Source organism: Gobio gobio (genome assembly GCF_949357685.1).
Source record: "Gobio gobio genome assembly, chromosome: 15".
NCBI classification, from domain to species: Eukaryota; Metazoa; Chordata; class Actinopteri; order Cypriniformes; family Gobionidae; genus Gobio; species Gobio gobio.
The window spans coordinates 32,804,644-32,825,494 of NC_137108.1; the positions used below are offsets into that span (position 1 = coordinate 32,804,644).

Below are 20,851 nucleotides of genomic sequence, written 5' to 3' on the forward strand. Positions count from 1 at the left end.
AGGACAGAAGATTTAAATTGATCAGAGTACAGACTTTTACACTTACAAAAGATTTAAATTTCAAATAAATGCTGTTCTTTAGAACTTTCAGTTCACCCAAAAATCGTGGGAAAAAATGGTATCATGGTTTCCAGAAAAAGATTAAGCAACACAACTGTTTTAACGGCAAAAAAAGCAGGTCCCAGGCACTCAGTCAAACGTAAAAGAGGAGAAGGAATAAATTAAAAGCCTTTATTAAGTATGGCTTAAGTCATATTTAAAAAACTACAAGAGCCAACATGTTTCGACCAAACAGATGGTCTTCTTCAGGGCAAAGCTGCTACCTGCTTTTTTTGCCATTGGATTTTTCCCTACCCCAAGAGCACCTATTGCGGACTGTTTAAATATACCTGAGCGCCGGGTTGAACCCTTTGCAGTGTTGCACAACTGTTTTAACCTTTATAATAATGAAAAATGTTAATGAAGCACCAAATCAGCATACTAGAATGATTTTTGAAGGACCATGTGACACTGAAAACTGGAGAAATTATGCTGAAAATTCAGCTTTCCCATCACATAAATAAATTACATTTTAAAATATATTAAAATAGAAAACTTAATATGAATAATACTGTTTTTACTGTAATTTTTATCAAAAAATACAGCCTTGGAGAGAACAAGAGGCTTCTTTTGAAAAATATTATCATACCAACCCAAAACTTTTGAGAGGTAGTGTACTTATATATTTTTTAAAAACACCTCTTTGTAGAGCGAGTAGAGGAAGACAGCAGTCTGAACAGTCTTTCCAAGACCCATCTCGTCAGCTAGGATGGTATCTGTGCCCTGAGCCCAAGAAAAACGCAACCAGTTCAGTCCCTCCAACTGGTAAGGGTGAAGCGTGCCGCCCATAGAGTCTAGATAATCCGGCTGCCTATCAAACTTTATAGTTGGCTGAAAGTAAGAGACAGGAAGAATCTTAGATCATTGACAGTCAAAACCTATTAACATATTTTCTTTGGCTTTTTATTTTAGTTTTGGCCTTACTGATAATTATATTAAAGTTTAAAGGTTACGGTATGAACTTGTATTAAATAATTTGCAGTGCTTAACCATGGCTCCGACCTAAATGTGTTTATTATTAAAAATGACATCTCAGTTAATAGTAGACAGAAGCTGATTCGAGTTGTTCTAAGATTCCTTACGTCCACCACAGGATTAGCAGGAGGCTTCTCCATCTTCCTCACTTTCACCTTCTTCATCTTTTTAACTGGTCTGCCCTCCTCTCCAAGCATCAGCTCCCTGACAAACAGAAAGTAGATACCGGTATGTAGATAAAATTATAACTGCACTTCTAACTGTAACTTTATTTCATACTAGTGTACATGCGTTTGAAATGCTGTAGAGCATGGGTCGGCAAGTAGATTTGGCATTGGAACAAAAAAACTCAAATTCGCCGTTACGTGGCGGGCCAGAACATGGTCAAGGGATAATTTAAGAAAGGAATTGATGAAAAATGCAACAAGAATTGCCTGTGACATACAGGGAGTGCAGAATTATTTGGCACGTTGATTTTCTGATCATATTTTTTTTCCAGGCACATTTGACCAATTCCAAACCACAGTAATCCTAATAACTACTATTGATTTAGTATTTAATAATGTATAAGTGATATATAATTGTTCATGAAGGCTGGAAATGAAAATCACCTTATATTCAGGTGTGCAGAATTATTAGGCATGTTTTCTTTTACAGATAAATTGAGCCAAAAAAGAGATTTAACTCAGACTGAAAAGTCAAAAAAGTATTAAATGCCCATGAGAAGCATGCAATACTAATGCAATACTAGACATTGCGGTTAAGGCATGACCATTGGACAGTGAAATGTTCGTTGGGTCAGCAGGATCTGACAAAAACATGTGGTGAAGAAAAGACACCTGTCAACTGCAAAAGAATTAAGAGTTCATTTTTAGTCCATCTCTGCAGAACGGACTTCAGGATGGACTAAAATGAACTCCCAAAACGTCCTGCCAGATTCTGGAAGATGAATTCTTCAAACAGTGGTACTAGAGGATGTGGTGCTGGTCCTTCAAGAGTCATTCTCAACCTATAAAATCTATAAAGCCTATAAAAAAAGCAGGCTTCATGTATTTTACAACACTTCAGTTTGTGATTCTTATTTAGTGGGGGTCATTTTTTAGGATTCTTTACCTAACTGAAGTCTCTGAGATCCTGACACCTTGCATTTCTGGAGACTCCAGGTAGGTTGCAGCTCTGGAAAATGGTGGCGCTGGAGACTAAAGGATTCCTGATGGTTTCACCCTTAATTCTTCACCTTAATTCTTAATTCTTTTGCGGTTAATAGGTGTCTTTTCTCCGCCACATGTTTTTGTCTGACCCTGCTGACCCAACGAGCATTTCACTGTCCAATGGTCACGCCTTAACTGCAATGTCTAGTATTGCATTAGTATTGCATGCTCCTCATGGGCATTTAATACTTTTTGACTTTTCAGTCTGAGTTAAATCTCTTTTTTGGCTCAATTTATCTGTAAAAGAAAACATGCCTAATAATTCTGCACACCTGAATATAAGGTGATTTTCATTTCCAGCCTTCATGAACAATTATATATCACTTATACATTATTAAATACTAAATCAATAGTAGTTATTAGGATTACTGTGGTTTGGAATTGGTCAAATGTGCCTGGAAAAAAAATATGATCAGAAAATCAACGTGCCTAATAATTCTGCACTCCCTGTACTGTTACAGTGTCTTTTGTAACTGGTAGTGAGCTGTTACCATTAATAAAGCAGTAGTGACACTTACCTAAGTATCTTCATTCACCAACTTGCAACACAGACCGCCTTGCTAAAACACACATATGTGGGAGATGCGGAATGGATAAAAAAAATAGCTCACAAAATAAGAGGACTTGATTAAGCCCATTAATGGCATGTTTGAGTCATGCTCTTAACGAACTACGGTATGTTTTATTTCCTCTTTCCATATTGTGAATAATAAATGTGTATTTTAATTTGCTTGTTACACAATGGAGCCTAACTTATTGTAATAATTGTTTGAAGTATCTTAGCCTACTTTTACACTCAGAATTATGTCATCCTCACGAACTAAACTGCATTTTGATTGTTTGCCTGTTGGAGGTACGCGAATACGTCATGTGCAGTGATGTTGACATTTAAGCTAGCCGGTGAGAGAAAATGGCACTATCAAAGAGTCTAAAGAGGAAAGTCCACAGCGAAAATAGGGCATACAAAGAAGAATGGAAAGACAACTGCGTTCATCCTACCTGGTTTTGTGAATGCAAAGCCGGTATGTCTCATCTGCAACGAAGTTGTCGCTGTTTGTAAAGAATATAATACCAGACGGCACCACGAGACGAAGCATGGCACCTTTTTTTTTTGCTGGTTGTCTTGTCAATATTTTTGATGAAAAGGAAGCTGCATTTGAGTTGGTTTTGGCCCCACGTTATAAGCAAACGTTTCAATGGTTCACTGCTCGTTTTTTCATGACGGTTATTTTAGAGGCGTGTCTAGCGATCCATTCCACACTCTTTTAAATGTCTTTCAGAACTTTTCAAATGTAAAGCTCGCAATTCATCCCAAAATAAACACATTGCTGCAAAAACGCTCTCATACTTTTTTTGAAGGCAAAATCACTAAAGAGAATTATGTTGTTGATTATTTAAGATTGATTATGTTTTTGTTGTTATAATCTCTCCGGTTTGCACCTTGCGCGCAATGGGAGTCGGATGCTCTAACAAGGAGGCTAAAGTCTGCGACCTCTGACATCAGTCACCGTTACTGTCACAGCAGTGACATTTACCTGCACAAATGTCACTAGCTGGCCTCCGTTACACAATCATGACAGATCTATGTCAGCACCAGCCGCTATCAAAATCTGATAGTTACAATTTTGGCCCGCGGGCTGCCAGTTGCCAACCACTGCTGTAGGGTCCTGTGTTCATGTACCTGTGGTTCCAGTAATGCTGTTTGAACGTCTCCAAGTCTGGGATGTCCATGTCTTCACACTCCCAGGTTGACTGATCATACTGTAAATCTCTCCATTTGATCAGATAGTGAACGTTATTCTTCTTATCCACGCTGGCAGAGAGAACAGATAAATTAATGTCCAAATAGTAGAGCAGATGTTGTTCTTCAAGAGATTTCAAACATCTGAACACTCTCACTGGTGATTTAAGATACGGTGAATGAGGAGCCACTCCATCTTTACACCAAAGCGTCCATACTGATCCTCCATCCGGGCATAGAAGGGATCTTTATTCTTCCTCTTACAGCTCTTATCCTCGTCTCCCTCAGCACCCATCTCTAGATTGGGGGGCTCTTCCATATCTGTTTTCCGCTGATAGTTACGGAACATTAGCTGACAGTTCAGCTCCAACTATGACGAAAGAGAGAAAAACACATACCTGATTGGACGATTTTACTAGTAAACATACCCACGGAAACAAATGCACGACTTAATATGCAGATGTGCGTATATGCATGTTTTAGTGTATTAAGAGATTGTAACTACTTTTATGTTCTTGACTTACAAGGATGGGCAATATAACAAGGGATGCACAATATAACGGTCCCATACCGGCTATTAGAGATATTTCATATCATTTGTACATGTTCATGTACAAACTGTTCATGCTCATTTTCTTTTTACATTTAGATTACTCTTGCCATGATCTAACATTAACAAAGTTTACATGCAAAAACACAATAGTTTAAATGTAATCTTTAGCTAATCTTAAAGGGGTCCCTGTTATTCTTTTCCACTTTTTTAACTTAGTGTGTAATGTTGCTGTTTGAGCATAAAGATCTGTAAAGTTACAAAGTCCACTCCAAAGAGAGAAATTGTGAGAAACAGAATCCCCTTTCAAGAAATACAATGAACGGTTTGTTTGGACTACAACAAGATCTTTTCCAGATCTTGTGAATTCACAATGGTACTCATTTAAATAATCCGTGCCCACAGAATACGCAAATAGTTATTAACCATGGTTTTGTTACAGATTACTGTTTGTATTGATTTAGTTTTATAGTTTAGTTAAATGGTGGATAACATAATAAAATTACAAAAAAATACCACTCTGAAACATCCTGTGAAATCTATGCTTGCAAAGTCTGTGCTTGGAATCCATTCTGCATAATCCTCTTGGTCTGAATCGGGCTTGAATTGGTTTAAAATTGACACATCCTCAATATTTACACTAGAGAATAACTTGCGGTTATAGAGGGGCGGGACATTTTCCGAACATGCGCTAAGTGCTGCCAATCACAGCACATTTCATAAAAGGGCAAAATCAAGACTTTGTAAAAGGGCATAATAGGACCCCTTTAAAATATACATTTTTCATTCTGTACATAATAATGCTGTGATTTCTTTTAAAGCATTTTTAGAATTTTAAACCGTTGATTTATTTTTTAACGAATGTTTAATTTTTCATTTATTTAGAAAAAAATATAGAGATTTAATATCAGCCACAACGAGAAAATAATTAATGGCTTAACATATCTGCTAGAATATTAAAGGTCCCATGGCATGAAATTTTCATTTTATGAGGTTTTTTTAACATTCATATTAGTTCCCCTAGCCTGTATATGGTCACCAAATTTTGATAGGTGTAAACCGAGTTCTGGGTGTCCTGCTCTGCCTTTGAGAAAATGAAAGCTCAGACGAGCCAATCTGGAATCTTCTCTGTATGTCGTCATACAGGGAAAGGTTACCTCCCCTTCCTCTGCTTTGCCAGCCCAGGGAATTTGGAGAAAATCGATTCCGTTTCGCAATGTCAAGCACAGGCTTTACAAACAGACTTTTACAATATGGATTCAACAGCACTGCCACAAACATTGAGTAACAGTGTTCAGTAATGCCTGATCTGTGATCAGTGATTTCTGATGTGTAGCTAATTAATCAAGTTCACACAGACTTTCTTTCCAAATCGTTTAATACTGTTAATCAGTGAATCAAGACAGTGACTAGGCTAACGTTAAACGATCAATTTAACATTGTTCTGTTAGTAGCATGAAACAAATCTGTTATTTAAATTACAGAGAGCGATCAAAGTACACTCTCTTTATAATGCTCGAAGCTGTCAATCACACGTTGTGAGTATATCTGCAGTGCACACTTGTCCAAACTGCCATAATAACGAATGACGCTGTTATGCTGCACAACGAAGCTCTTACGGTATTCATATCGTTGTCGTATTTGCTGTTAGTTGTGGTGAAAGCATTTTGTAAGAGAAAATTATGCATTGTAATGACTTCATTCAGGCGATCAACAGACTACCTGTGTACTCTCAATGCTCATCACCGCAGCCTTTCGTGTGATAGGAAAAGATCTAAAAAATAATGCTATAATCAACACTTTCACGATTCGTTTATCTCGACAGCTGTAATGGTAAAAAAAAAACGTAGTAAAAGAATTCGAGTGGGGTTCCACATATTACCAAGTTCGTAGAATAAGGAGGAAGAAGACAGGGCCGGCGTGACTGGGACTTGTGTTTTTTCAGAACTCTCAGATACAAACAAAAATAAACTCGCGCTGACAGCCCTCTCAACAACTTAGTACAATATAACTTTCTCAGCAACCTTTCTCCAAATCTCCGTCTCTCTGGTCCACGACTGCCATCCGTCTCTCTCTGGCAGCGCTTGCAGACCTCGCTAAACCCCGCTCCCACCGCAACATAATCTAATACTAATAATCTAATACTCATTTCAAATGCAAAGATGTCAGCCAATCACAAAAGTGGCCGTTTTCACTGAAGTCATGCAGACACGCCCTTGAAACAGAGCATTCAAGCCAGAGGGCTAATATCAAGATGCCTTTTATTTCTAAATTATGACATTTTGTGATGTAAAAATCATACTAACAATATAAGTACTTCTCAGGAAACATAAAATAATTTAAAAAATCCACACCATGGGACCTTTAATATTGGTGCATCCCTACTTACACAAAATTGTGTGTTTTTATTTGTACGTTACCTGTAGTTCCTGGACCCAAGAACAGTGCCAGTAAGACATGTTGCACCACTTCACAAAGAACTCTCTCTCCTTCCGACCAATCATAGGAGGAGGATCTGGAGCATCGGCTGGAAGGTCTGCAGGGCGGGGCACTGGCATAGGGGGAGGGGCTTCACCCCAGCGCCATGTCAGAACTTTCTGGACTTTGCCCTTTAGTGGAGCACTCTGAGAAAACAAGATATTATATTATATTTGTTTTGAAGAATAAAACAAACAAAAATAAATAAATAAATAAATGTTAAAGTCCCTGTAAAGTCAAAACTAAACATGTGTTCTGAGTTTCTCACACCACAGATAAATGTGTTATTAACCACCCAGCCAAATTTTAATCATTAAAAAATCCGCCAAGTACATAAAATAGCTTATCAAAAACTTGAAAAAATGAGCAGCATTCTCTGCTCTCAAACGCTGGGGGTGTGTCCGCTGTCGGCGCCGAAACCACCCCCACTCGCGGGAAAGCTGCCGTGGCACACAAGACAACACTCACTGATCACGAGCGTCTATGATCACGACGCACCAGATGTCGGCGGGACGGGAGGACTAAGGCCGGGGCGGGTGATAGTCGGTTCAGCAGCGGATTATCAGTGAATCCCAGTTGTCTCCGGTGAAAGCGATCCCGTGTATTGTCACTGCAGACTCAGAGGCAGGTGTCGGTGGTGATCCTCAGCTCTCCATCAAGATGGCTGTTCACAAAATTAATCCATCTCTTCTTGATCATCGTGTTTGTTTTGTAAGCTGTTTTGTAAGTTGTAGACTATAGTAACTAACAGTACTGACAGTAACTCGCGATCGAGCGGGCAAACTGATGCGAATGTGCTCTAGTTATGATCGTGTTAGGGGAGGAGCCAGGCTCGGTGGCTCCAGTGCGTCATCGAGCCACCGTTTTAGCCCCGCCCAGAAAATCCTGAACACAGCAACGGTGAAAAACTTTTTAACGGTCTAACTTCTGAATTCAGTACTACATCGTTCACAGTCTTTGTAATTTGTTTCAGCAATACATTTCTAACATTTATAATGTGTTTAGAAAAAAATCTCAGAATTGCCTTTACAGGGACTTTAATTGGGATTCCGTAATATTGATCCTAAATATTTCAGTGGCATCTAAGAAAATAAAATTTCAAGAAAACCCAAATCCAAAAGATAGACTTGGACTATCACACTATATTATTCCTCTCTCACCAGGCAGCGTGGGCAGATCCACTCTCCGTTGGGGATGTCTGGCAGTGGAGGGTTAAGACAGTGTAAGTGGTAGGACGAGGGGCATGTGTCACAGCATAGCAGCTCTCCTCCATCCTTGCAAACACGACAAAACTCCATATCGTGATCGTCTTCCTCGTCTACCTCTCCTTCATCCCTCCTTCCATCATCATTCTCCTCCTCACCCTCAGAACTTTCCTCACGAGCCTCCCATTGAATTCCCTCCTTCTCCTGAGAGAGAGACATAAATAACACGTAATCAACAGAAACTTCAGTCATTAAATATCAATGAGATGTAGAGAAATAGTGCACATAAAGAATATAAATTTTACTCAATGAGCACAGAGAAGCTTGAGGAAAGGACAGATATTAATTCTGAACATGTGTGCATGTACATACACAGTGGGGGCAGCTCCAGGTGCCCTCTGGGGCTCTCTCCATGTCAGGATCCAGACACACCATGTGATAGGCTCTCGGACAGGTGTCACACAGAATGATCTCACCACCCTGCTGACACACCTCACAATAGTCCTGATGGTCGGTCTCATAGCCATCAGCATCCTCATCCACTATGAAAGGAGGATGGCTTGTATCAAATATAAATGGCTGGAAAGTGTCCAAACTAGTAAAGTGTGTTCCTCATAGCATGTCTGTTCAAAGTGTAATCTGAGTTTTCGCTCTCTTTGACTCACCCTTCTTCTTCTTCTTGGAGCTCTTGGATTTCTTACTCTTGGAACGGCTGCTCCGACTGTTGGATCCATCACTTACTGAGAAACTGTCAAAATCACTCTCACCATCATCTTCCTCACCACTCTGAGAGAAGGAAACATGGTGTTAGTGATGTTAGCCATAAAAATAAGGAATATATGTATAATTGCATGCAGTGTTGTTCAACAGTTTGGGATTCGTACGATTTTTTTTAATGCTTTTGAAAAAGTCTCTTATTCTCACAGAGGCTACATTTATTTTGTCAAAAATACAGTAAAAACAATAACATTGTGTTCTACTTATTCCTGTAATAGATTTACTGCTCAAATAACATTTGTTTTTATTATCAATGTTGAATTCAGTTGTGCTGCATAATATTTCACAAGAATACATTTATGTTATACATTTTTTAGGATTGTTTGATGAACAGAAAGTTCAATATTTTAAATAACATTATAAATGTCTGTACTTTTGATCAATTTAATTCATCCTTGCAGAACAATTATTATTAGTTAATACAAGTATTAGTTTCTTTCCAAAAGAAATCTTACTGATTCCAAACTTTTGAACAGTAGTACATGCATTTATTTAGTATAATTCTATATATATACCGTATATATAAACTATAATATTAATATATTAACTATTATATTCAATAAATATCAATAATAATGCATAAATTAGATAATATATGTAAGCATATAAGGAATAAATGCATACAGAGGAACGCTTTCTCTTGAAATTTCCCAGTTTAATCTTGAGTGGAGCCACTTTCTTCGCTTTAGACTTTTTGTCCTGGAGCTTTGGGGTGGACTTGGTCTTTCTACGTGCATTTGGGCCTAGAGTCGATGCATACATGACACAGAAAGTTGCATAGATGCATGTAATAAACACACTTTTAGTCCCCAAAATACTGCTGTTATCTGACCTTTGCCCTCTTTGGTCTTGGCTTTCCGCAGGGGGACCGCTGGGGGCTGCTGGGGTGGGGGTAGTGCAGCAGGAGCTGCTGTTGATGTGGGCGTGGCCATGGGTGCTGCCCCTCCTCCATCCACCCTGGTCACCATACTCTCCACTGCAGCAGCTACGTTGGCAGCTGCCAGGGCTGCGTTAGCACTCGCTGAGCCTCGCATGGGATTATTAGTGCTGAACTCTCGCCATTTAGCTCCTAAAACCATCATCATTTTTGACACAGCGATCTTAGGGTTCTTAGCAGCTATTAGAGGTCTAAGGAAGAGAAGAAACGAAAAAGACACATTTCAGATTAGGGATGAAACGATTACCGGTTTCACGATAAACCACGATAAAATTTAGTGACGGTTAGTAATATCTGTAAAAATTTAATTATCATTAAAACCGCGTGTGATTATCACGATTTTGAAAACTCACTGTAAATCTTGTCCAGTCAGCGTCAGTCTGGTGCAGGCGCAGCACGCAAAGCTGTTTTTGAATGAAATGGCTTTTTCAGATTTTTCAGACTTCTAAAAGGACCAAATCTGAGGCGGTGTCATATTTGGGCTTTTACAAAAGTCCTGAGGGAAACTTAATCTAAAATGGTCACCCTGTCTGCAGAACATGCCAGAAGTCGCTGTAATAGGGGGAACACTTCAAAACTACGAACACAAGGCAAGTGGACTTTGACCTCAATACCAAAACTACGTCTGGGAAATTATAACGTGAAGCGAACAAACAAATTCAGACAAGACTAGGGTGACATTTAAGGGATAATGATCAGGACTTGACATCAACAACCGTAACCATTTGCGGGTGTAACGTTATTTCGGCTGCACACTAGCCACTCTGGCTGTTGAACTTATTATGGTCTTCTCAAAAGCCATCTGTTATAATCGCGTTGCGCATTATAACCACTTACACGTGTTTCTATTGAATTTATGAATGCGATGTCTAATAATCAGAGGCGTTCAGATTAGACGGATTTTTGTTCAGAGCGCGCGCCACTCTTACTCGCTGAAATCTACACTCAAAGCAGAGATAAACGTGCGATGGACGCAGGAGATTCACTCATCATACAGTGGTTGACTGTTTTTGTTCTATTTCAGCAGTGAGAATAGTTTCAAACAAACACAGCAGAACCACAGCGCATGGGGCCGGTTGCATAAACCGTTAAGACTAGTCTTACAAGTTAGACATACATTTTTTTCTTTAAGACTGTTCATATTTTTTTTTTAATCAGTTACATAAAAACATAGACTGGCCTAATTTGATACGAAAAGTGAGACTGAATGCCACTTGTCTAACTGCTAGTGGCTCATACTAGATCTTAAGACACTGTCTTAACATAATGGCTTAGTTTATGCAACTGGCCCCTGATATGACTGGCATAACGCTGGCGAATTTAGGGACCTCTCTAAAGTTACACACAACATTGGTAACGTTATACACGTTTCAAACTTCAATAGCATTTGAAGAGAATGACAGTCATAAAACTGACTGTAAAGTGATAATCTAGGTGTCAGGTATGATGCACACATTTTGATATTTAATAAAATAAACTGTCAAATCATATGGAAATATGGATATGCATTATTTCACTAGGATACTGTTTGGGCTCTAACACAAAATATGCTAGATTTAAATGCATCATTGCTGAACACTGATGAGAATATTGCTTGAGAATATATTTACAGAGATAATATTAGAGATTATATTTACGACAAATTATTATTATTTATGCGTTGCTATTGACGATGGCCATTGAGGAAGGAAATCCCACAGAATCTAGCTTAAAAAAGTGCATAGAGCTGCTTTAGTTATATTTTGTTTGTTGAATTTCAAATATAAAACTTGTTGAAATGTTTTAAGTGTGTGCATCTGTTCTTTTTGAACACTTTCATCTCGTTTGAACAAAACCGTGATAATATTGATAACCGCGATAATTTGGGTCACTATAATCGTGATGTTAAATTTCCATACCGTTTCATCCCTATTTCAGATCAGTCACAACTATAGGATATTATATGGATGTTTGCATGAGGTGATAATAGATATGGGACAAAAAGAGAAATTCAAAGAAGCAGAACTGCTCTACCTGACAAACTGACTGAAAGCTCTGTAATTGGTGAGAGAGGTGTAGTCCTCCTGGGTGAAGGTGTAGTCGATGTCTTTCATTCCCCAGTCTGCTAATAGCTGAGAGGAAGATTTGGGTTCCTGTGAACGGAGAACAGAGGATGGCATATGACAAACACTGTAAAACAGAATCAATCATAAAAAGGTAAAAACCAGAGACATATAATATCATCTGACATGAACCTTTATCCAAAAACATACACTACTATTTCAAAGGTGGGGTTAGATAAAAAAGCTCTTATTTAGCAAGGATGCATTAAATTGATCAAAAGTGACAGTAAAGACATGTATAATGTTACAAAGTATTTCCATTTCAAATATATTCTTCTTCTAAAGAGTAGAATAGAATTCTTCTTCTAAATATATTCTATTTCTAAAAAATAAAATAAAAAGTATCATGGTTTCCACAAAAATAAGAGACTTCTTTAAAGAGCATTTAATAATTTTACCAATCCAAAATGAATGGTAGTGTACCAAGGAAAATGTACAATAACTGATAAAAACTTTACAACCAAAACTGAAAATTTGTATTTATTACAACAATCTAGAAAGGACAGGGCAGGGCTTGACATCAGATTTTTCCAGAAACTTGTCCTTTGGACAATTAACACTGATTGTAATATAAATACAATAATGTATCTGTTAACAAAAAATCTTTATTTTTATAAAAAAAATGACAAACTGTATTTTTTTAAATCCATACCATGCCAGGTTTAACACAGACCACCCATCAGCTACACATTACCTGTCCTTCATCATCGTCCTCCTCGGGTTCTGGTTCTTTACGTTTGCTTTTCCCTCCAGATGAGCCGCCAGCCTTTTCTCCCGCTGAACCTCCCTTCTTTCTCTCCTTGGAGGAGCTGGATCTCTTTTTCTTCTTCTTGCTCGGAGCATAGTCACTCCCTTCACTCTCAGATCGCATCACTCTGTCCTCTTCTTCCTCACCTTCTACCATGCGGATTGCTTCCATGACTTCAGGAGAGCTGAGAGGAATCTCCTAGATCACAAAACCACCCAATGAGAGGTGACAGTATCAGATATATTCAGGGAAGAACCCTTCAGTTCAATGCTTGATCCTAAAACATGCTTATGTAAACATATTAAACCGTTACTGTAATGGCAAATTATGATTTGTGTGACACTGCAGAGATGACATCTGACATACACTACCTTTCAAATGTTTGGGGTCCGTATGATTTTTGTGTGTATGAAGAAACGGTCTCTTATACACACAGAGTCTGCATATATTTAATTAAAATACAGTAAAAACAGTAATATTGTGTAATAAAGTAATAAAGATTATTTTAATTTCAATTGAATTATTCTTGTGATGGCAAACCTCTTCAGTGTCAAATTATCCTTAAGAAATCATTCAATAACAATATAAAAGTATGTACTGTGGCTTTTGATTTAATGTAATGCATCATTTCTAAATTAAAGTCTATACACACACACACACGTATATGGACTCAAGAGGTGCTCAAGTCCTAACCTCTCTGAGGACTTTTTGTCGTTTGCTGCTCCTGCTTTCACGGCTTTTCTTTGCTTTCTTCTTCTTTTTGGATTTGGGAGTCTCTGCCTCTGATAATTGTTCATCCACATCATCTGTCCAAAGCAGACACACAGCATGCACCAAACATAAACAATTAAAGCCAAACAATCATCTTAATTTTGATTTAATTTGCTGTCCTTCATCCTTCCTGAACAGATAGAATACTTTTGAACCATAACTGTATGACCCATACTGAATACAATGACTAGAAGAAATATGGCACATCAATTTAGATCCATTAACACAGTTTAAAGTCTTTAGAATACATTTTTGTGCATTCCTGCCTCAAGATGTGAGCCCACTGTCCAAATATGTCAACAGCATCGAAACTAGGGCATAAGGCTCTTGCTTTTGAAATCATTCATTTATTATAAGCTCTCTGTTGATAGGATGCACTAACAACGCCATTACCAAGGGCGGCCAGAAGAGGAAAGCAAAACAAAACAAATGGGTTTGACACACTACGCTAAACAAATATTCCGCACGGTGTGGTCACTGAAGTAGGAAAAACAAGCTATTTTAGCTCTTAAGGAGACAGTAACAAATATGTTTATGTTTTATTTTAACAGCTGCTGCTTTCTCTACGGATCAGTGGATCAGGAAGTGATGTGACTTTTGCATGCAGCTAACTGGCTACTACTGCATCATAAACTAAAAAGATTGGCTTAGGTGTATGATGCAGTAACACGTGGCTCGCCAGCTCGAGCAAAATAGATAAACATGCAATCTAGCTTACAGAAGTTAACATTTGTCCAGAGGTACGTTGATATGTCAGCAGTTAATTTACATGTTTGGGCTCATTTGGGAAGGTTATATAACATGATGTGTTTAATGAGGGTCCAGAATCTGCTCGAGACAGCTATAGCCTTACCATCTCTCATGGGTCCAAAATGGTCCCGGTCGTCTTCACTCCCTGACATATTCCCGTCAGGACGCTTAATAAAATAGAAATGACAATACAGGGCTCTCAAGTCTCACGCATTTCAACTAACTTAGTGATGTTATGTATGACACTGAAGCTTGGATGCGCGTATCGTGCATGTGAGACAATTTCTAGTGAAGCTCCGTATCGGGGTGTGTATTGGTTTCCCAGAGTCACGTGATCGATGACAAATGAAGCCTCACTTGCGCGTTTCGCTTTGCGTGTCAGGAGGTTCGAACCTCCTTGTTGGCTCAGTCAGTCAGTCTGGTTGATGGGTTTATGAGGAGAGTGCTGTACTTTGAAAGTTAATCAATACACTACATTTAGATTACCAAAATGTTTTTGTCACTATTTTTTGTTGTTCTTAAATCTATGTATTTATTTAAATGATTACAAATTGAGGCAAATAAATAATACAAAAATACCATAAATGCCCCTTAAACTGCACAACTTTACAGTAAAAACATTAATAAAGCTTGTGATATTAGGTTTGTTTAAAAAAAAGTTCCATTACATATTGGGGCGGAACTTGTCCCCTTCGAATTGTGTGGCGCTTACGGCCCTGCTTGTGGTGGTACGGCGGGCTTAGCTAATCAGGCCAGAAAGAATTACTCATAGTTTCCCCTTTTTTATTTATAACAAGGGGTTATCAATGATGCGAAGGATATTATTAAACTAACCCAAGACAAACTGTAGAATTCAGAAAATAATGTAGAAAAAAAAAATCAAAATAATATTACTGTAACAAAGCCTCGTTTGTGTAACCTTTTACAGTTTGAAATGTTCCAAATGACCCCCAGACATTTATTATAATGGTGTGAATATTGTTTAAGTTCACTTGGAATTGATATAGCTTTTATTTGTAATGTTGAATGTCTATCATTAATGTTTAAAAAGAAAAAAAAAATTCAGAGACATCAGTAGCAGTTTTAGTATCAGTGATACTAGCCTTCATAAAACTATGCCATTACAACAAATATTTCAAATAAATTGTCTTTAAGTTGTCTCTACATTAATTTGGATAGTAACTGTGACATTATTACAATATACAAATATTCAAAACGCAGATGTTGAATGTGCGATTAATTCGGTTTTTTTTTTTAATCGAGAGGTTTTCTTTAACCTAATTTATTTAGAAGGTTTTTGTGACCTCTTAAACTGTGCAACTCACACAAAAAAACACTTTTCCAAACTAGAGTCCGCCTAGTGAATTTCGTCCATTTCCACCACTGGTTATATGTAAGTTATAACGCAGGCAGTTGGAAGTGGGTGGGAGGAATTGACTTATAGGTCAGTCCAAGGTGTAGATACTCGGCGGTATGATCAGCTTTAGTCTGATTTATACTTCTGAGTTGGATCTACGCCGTATCTAGCCTAGTCTGGCCATTCTCCATTGACAAGCGTTTACTTCCTTGAAGGCGTAACTCTGTTGAAGTTTAAAACTATTGGATCTGCCCAGAGCCACTCTGGATCTGCCATTACCAATCGCTAATGTTTGGTCGTGACGTATGTCATGCGCCGTTCGCCTTTTGTTTCTGATATGAAAGTCCGTAAAAATAAATGTGCATGCCACCTCAGTGATTAAACCTAAAACTCGTACATTCGGATTGTGATTTATTAACGGTGAAGTGAGTTTTGTGATCGGGAACACGCTGCTCACGTGGTCCGTAACATGATTGTATACTGTAAATAAAATGTCATATACTTGGTATGATAAGAATAAATGCTGCCGTAATTAACGGCCCAATTCAAATGTTTACGTGCTTTTCTTCTTTTTATTTTTTGAGCGGTGATGAAATATATATTGCTCTTGTAAATCGGCCATTTTGAGACACAGGGGTTTGTTTTGTGATGTCACACTGCAGCGCCATCTTTGAGGTATCGCTACTGACCGACTCGTATTGAAGATATTATAAGAGATAACAAATAAATAACTGGCAAAACTGGAGAAGCAAAAGAAAAATGAGAAAAAGCCGTACCTAACAGCCCAATTCAAATGTTTACGTGCTTTTCTTCTTTTAATTTTTTTGAGCGGTGATGAAATATATTGCTCTTGTAAATTCTTGCCAGCATTTAAAGAAATACATGTCTAGAAATGCATCCAAAATACAGCGAAGCGCAACAGCACGGTGCTCTGCAGTGGTCAAAAAGGATATAAACAGTGAATTTTGAAGTGATATATTCTTGAAAACACAGCAATTAAATTACCACACAACCTTGGTTTTTGTCAAAAGCAGTAGGTAATTCGGCCGGAGATTTTTACTCGGGTGGTGGGAGACGGACGGCAATAAAATCACCACTGTAAATGATGACAATACCTTACAACCCCACGAGAAACAATTACTGTCCAAATAGGGCTTCAGCCAACTCCTTCACCAGAGCGAACTGGAAAATCAAACTTTTCCCGAACCCTGTGGTCAGGAGGGCCACAACATCATGGCCACCAATAAAACTCAGCAAAGATTGTTCTTGCTCCGGCTTTAACTTCTGGATATTCGGCAGCGGTGCCACAACGGAATGAATGGCTTCGCTCGCATCTTTCTCCGCCGCCATTACTGAACTACAACTTAAACTAGCGCACAACATCAACGTCATCGTTCTCAGCCACTCCCTCTGTTCGCTGATTGGACCGGTTAAAATGGGATCAGAGAAAACTTAAGAATATACCGCAGTCCCAGACGGAGTACTGAAGGAAAATGAAAATTGAGCGGAAGTACATAGGAGGGCCGAGCCAGGCTACGGCGTATCCTCTACACCGCAAGTTACGCGTTGGTTTTCATAAATAAATACTTATGCGTTGTTGTCCGCGAAAAAAAACACCAGTCACATGGTCTCCAGGGAAACCCCAGGCCGTTTGCTACAGACCATAATAATCTAGGCTGTCTGTCCACCTGGCTGGGTTTTTGGTGCACGAGTGACAAAAAAACGTATACGAGCACCTGGTTGGAAGTCGGGCTAACAAGTAGTGCACTTCGGCTATCTGTCAAACGCCTCGCACTGCAAGAGTGACACAGCTTCAGAGGTGATGAACTGTCGAGGTGCAGAAGCCTTTTTTCGCTTCTTGTTAATCACATATCAGACCGAAGTCTAACGCCCGTAATGAGTCTGTGGGCAGCAGTGTTAAATTAACATCAACTCTTATGAATTGGATGTGTCGTGACAATCCCAAAACGGAATCCCATACACATTTAGGCCGTCCGAACTCCGGTGACCTGCACATCACAACAGGTCAAGAAGACTTCCCACGTGACGTAAAAGAAAATGTGATTCATCAGACCAGGCCACCTTCTTCCATTGCTCCGTGGTCCAATTCTGATGCTCATGTGCCCACTGTTGGTGCTTTCGGCGGTGGACAGGGGTCAGCATGGACACCCTGACTGGTCTGCGGCTATGCATCCCCATACGAAACAAACTGCGATGCACTGTGTATTCTGACACCTTTCTATAAGAGACCAGCTTTAACTTCTTGAGCAATTTGAGCTACAGTAGCTCGTCTGTTTGTTCAGACAACATGGGGCAGCCATCACTCTCCATGTGCATCTATGAGCCTTGGCCGTCCATGACCCTGTCGCCGGTTCACCACTGTTCCTTTCTGGACCACTTTTGATAGATACTGACCACTGCAGACCGGAAATAACCCACAAGAGCTGCAGTTTTGGAGATGCTCTGACCCAGTCGTCTATCCATCACAATTTGGCCAGTGTCAAACTCGCTTGCACATGTTTCCTGCTTCTAACACATCAACTTTATATATATTTAAACAAAACATAGATTAAGATGGATGGATGGATGGATGGATGGATGGATGGATGGATGGATGGATGGATGGATGGATGACAGACAGACAGACAGACAGACAGACAGACAGACAGACAGATAGACAGATAGACAGATAGATAGTTAGATAGATAGATAGATAGATAGATAGATAGATAGATAGATAGATAGATAGATAGATAGATAGATAGATAGATAGATAGATAGATAGATAGATAGATAGATAGATAGATAGATAGATAGATAGATAGATAGATAGATAGATAGATAGATAGATAGATAGATAGATAGATAGATAGATAGATAGATAGATAGATAGATAGATAGATAGATAGATAGATAGATAGATAGAGATACTGTAACTAGATACTATAGATAGATAAGATTACATTCAGATGTATGTGAGAGACTGCAGACGAATATGCTACAAATCAGTATTTTCTTTTTTGTCTTTTATGTACAGCAGAAGAGAAATAGGTTTATTTTATCGCACTGTCCTCTGAATACTATGTACCATCCACATTTGACAAAAGTCTGTTACTCACATCACAGTGCATCGCTCCTGTATAACACCAGAAATGCATCAGTGCTTCAGGTACTGTGTCCCCAAACACACATGCTTATGCACAGCCTTCTGCTTAAAGTAGATCAGTCACCATGGAGATTTGGTGGGGGTCTTGGGTCTTAGGTGTAGCCCACATTCACCAGTCATGGAAAACCATGCGGGGTGAGGGGGTGGGGTCACCCTGAAGCCCCCCAGCCCCCACCACACTTCACCCCCATCCAATAATATCCTCTTGAAGGTCAGAGGAATGTTGACACTGCGGACCCAGTTAAAACAATGTGTCTGTGTACATGTGCTACTATGAATGCTTGTTTCAGGTGATAATCAATACCAATCCTGCAACAAGCACAAATACTCGAATAACACCTTCCTCTCATCAAAAGAGCAGTGAGGACATCCAGTGGTGAGATGAATGAGACCGGTGAACTACAGCAAGCACAAAGAACATGAACATGAACATTTGGCCCAATAGACCCGAAGTGATCATTTACAGCCACCTTAATTTAAAATCGTGTGATGCTTTATAAGAATGTCTTTTTTTTTTCATTCATTCACTGACTGAATGTGTGTAGATTATGGAATAATGGGCTGAATGGGAGGAATTGCCTGATTGGAGGGCTGTCATTTCTATCCCATAATATTCACTCAGTGGTCCGCAGTAACCCAGTGTAAGCATTCCAGAATGAGGTCAACAGTCCGTCCAATAATAATCACTGTGTGCTGTCATGTTGTGGATGTTCTAGCGCGTGTGTGTGTGTGTGTGTGTGTGTGTGTGTGTGTGTATACACCGGTATAAAATAAAATCACAAAATATCTCAAATAAATGCTATATATACTACAATATATATAATATATAGTAGTATATTATATATAATTAATTATACAAATTGATTTATATTTATTTATATAAACAAAAATATGTAATTTACTTTTAATATTAACAAAATGTGTATATAATATTTTCAAATAAACAGTTTCAGTTTAATTTTTTAACTGTAATTCACAGTCCAGCACAGGTGTCCACCTGAACCCCATGTTAAATCAAACAAAACCGCCAAAATTAGCCACTGTGACATCTCAAATGAGCGTGTAAAACAGATTCCGACAGATGGGACACTTGATTTAAAAAGAAGAGATTTTATTTATGAGCAAGGGGTGAGCGGATGGAGAGATGAGGATAAGAGAGGCGCCGGACATGACATGGGGGTGCAGGTCGCCATGGTGTTGCTGGGGGAGACATTGCAAGACGTCACTGCGAAGGACGGCAGGACACAAAGAGAGAATACAACGAGAAGAGGGGTGAAAAAGTACAAGGGAGGGAGAGATATAGGGGCACTGCTCAAATCGAGAGAAAGGCAGTGAATCTGTAAGGGGGCACAGTTATTTATTTGCTTGCTGAGGTGCAGAAGAGTTCAGCAGTGAAAACAGACTTAGAGTATTTAAGTAAATAAATGTAAAAAAAAAAGATGTACAATTATATCGAGATATATATCGACTAAGAAATGAAATTAAGTCTTTTCAGAATATTTGTACATGTAATGTAATGTATAAAACGATGTAGAATTTAGCAGATATTAAACATGTTAAAGCAAAATTCCATTTTACAAAAGAAAATAGTAAATGTTTATCAAAAGAAATAGTTTCTTTATATTAAGCCACATAAAACATTTAAAAATGAATGTGAATCTTTTTACATGATATAACAAAATATATGCTATTATTATATTTAATAAAATGCAAGACCAATTAGCATTTATTTTACAGAAATGTGTAAATGACGTTTGTGAGGTGTCAAATAATTTTTTGGTTACTTTCTGGTTGTCAAATGTTAGTGGACATAACAACCACTAAAAGCCATCTCAAGACCAAGCAAATAAAAGTACTTGCAAATATGTTTTTAGTTTTTTTGGTTTGTTAGATACCACTTTGTTTAATAATTTGTTTCTACTGCATTTTAAACTGTGACTTAAGTGTTCAAGTACTTTTGGGGGCCATAGTACATCCATGAAAT

At 38.5% G+C, this 20,851-nt stretch overlaps 1 protein-coding gene across 7 annotated transcripts in view; it reads right to left on the reverse strand.

The window, feature by feature from the left end:
- LOC307138932 (chromodomain-helicase-DNA-binding protein 4-like) overlaps positions 1-14,647 on the reverse strand; it is a 30,047-nt gene extending 15,400 nt beyond the window's left edge. For 6 of the 7 annotated variants that reach the window (XR_013818070.1, XR_013818071.1, XM_079837631.1 and 3 more), the window contains exons 1-14: positions 14,448-14,647; positions 13,517-13,629; positions 12,770-13,021; positions 11,987-12,105; positions 9,869-10,164; positions 9,661-9,779; positions 8,925-9,045; positions 8,632-8,801; positions 8,215-8,463; positions 6,997-7,200; positions 4,185-4,396; positions 3,967-4,098; positions 1,182-1,278; positions 739-930 (exon numbers count right to left, since the gene is read on the reverse strand). Coding sequence is in view for 5 of the 7 variants with exons in the window: in XM_079837631.1 (XP_079693757.1) it covers positions 739-930; positions 1,182-1,278; positions 3,967-4,098; positions 4,185-4,396; positions 6,997-7,200; positions 8,215-8,463; positions 8,632-8,801; positions 8,925-9,045; positions 9,661-9,779; positions 9,869-10,164; positions 11,987-12,105; positions 12,770-13,021; positions 13,517-13,629; positions 14,448-14,496 (2,325 nt within the window). In the remaining 2 variants the exon portion in view is untranslated. Of the gene's footprint in view, positions 1-738; positions 931-1,181; positions 1,279-3,966; positions 4,099-4,184; positions 4,397-6,996; positions 7,201-8,214; positions 8,464-8,631; positions 8,802-8,924; positions 9,046-9,660; positions 9,780-9,868; positions 10,165-11,986; positions 12,106-12,769; positions 13,022-13,516; positions 13,630-14,447 lie in introns of those variants that run through there. The other variant, XM_079837634.1, reaches the window with a different exon arrangement.
- Between the last annotated feature and the right edge of the window lie 6,204 nt (positions 14,648-20,851).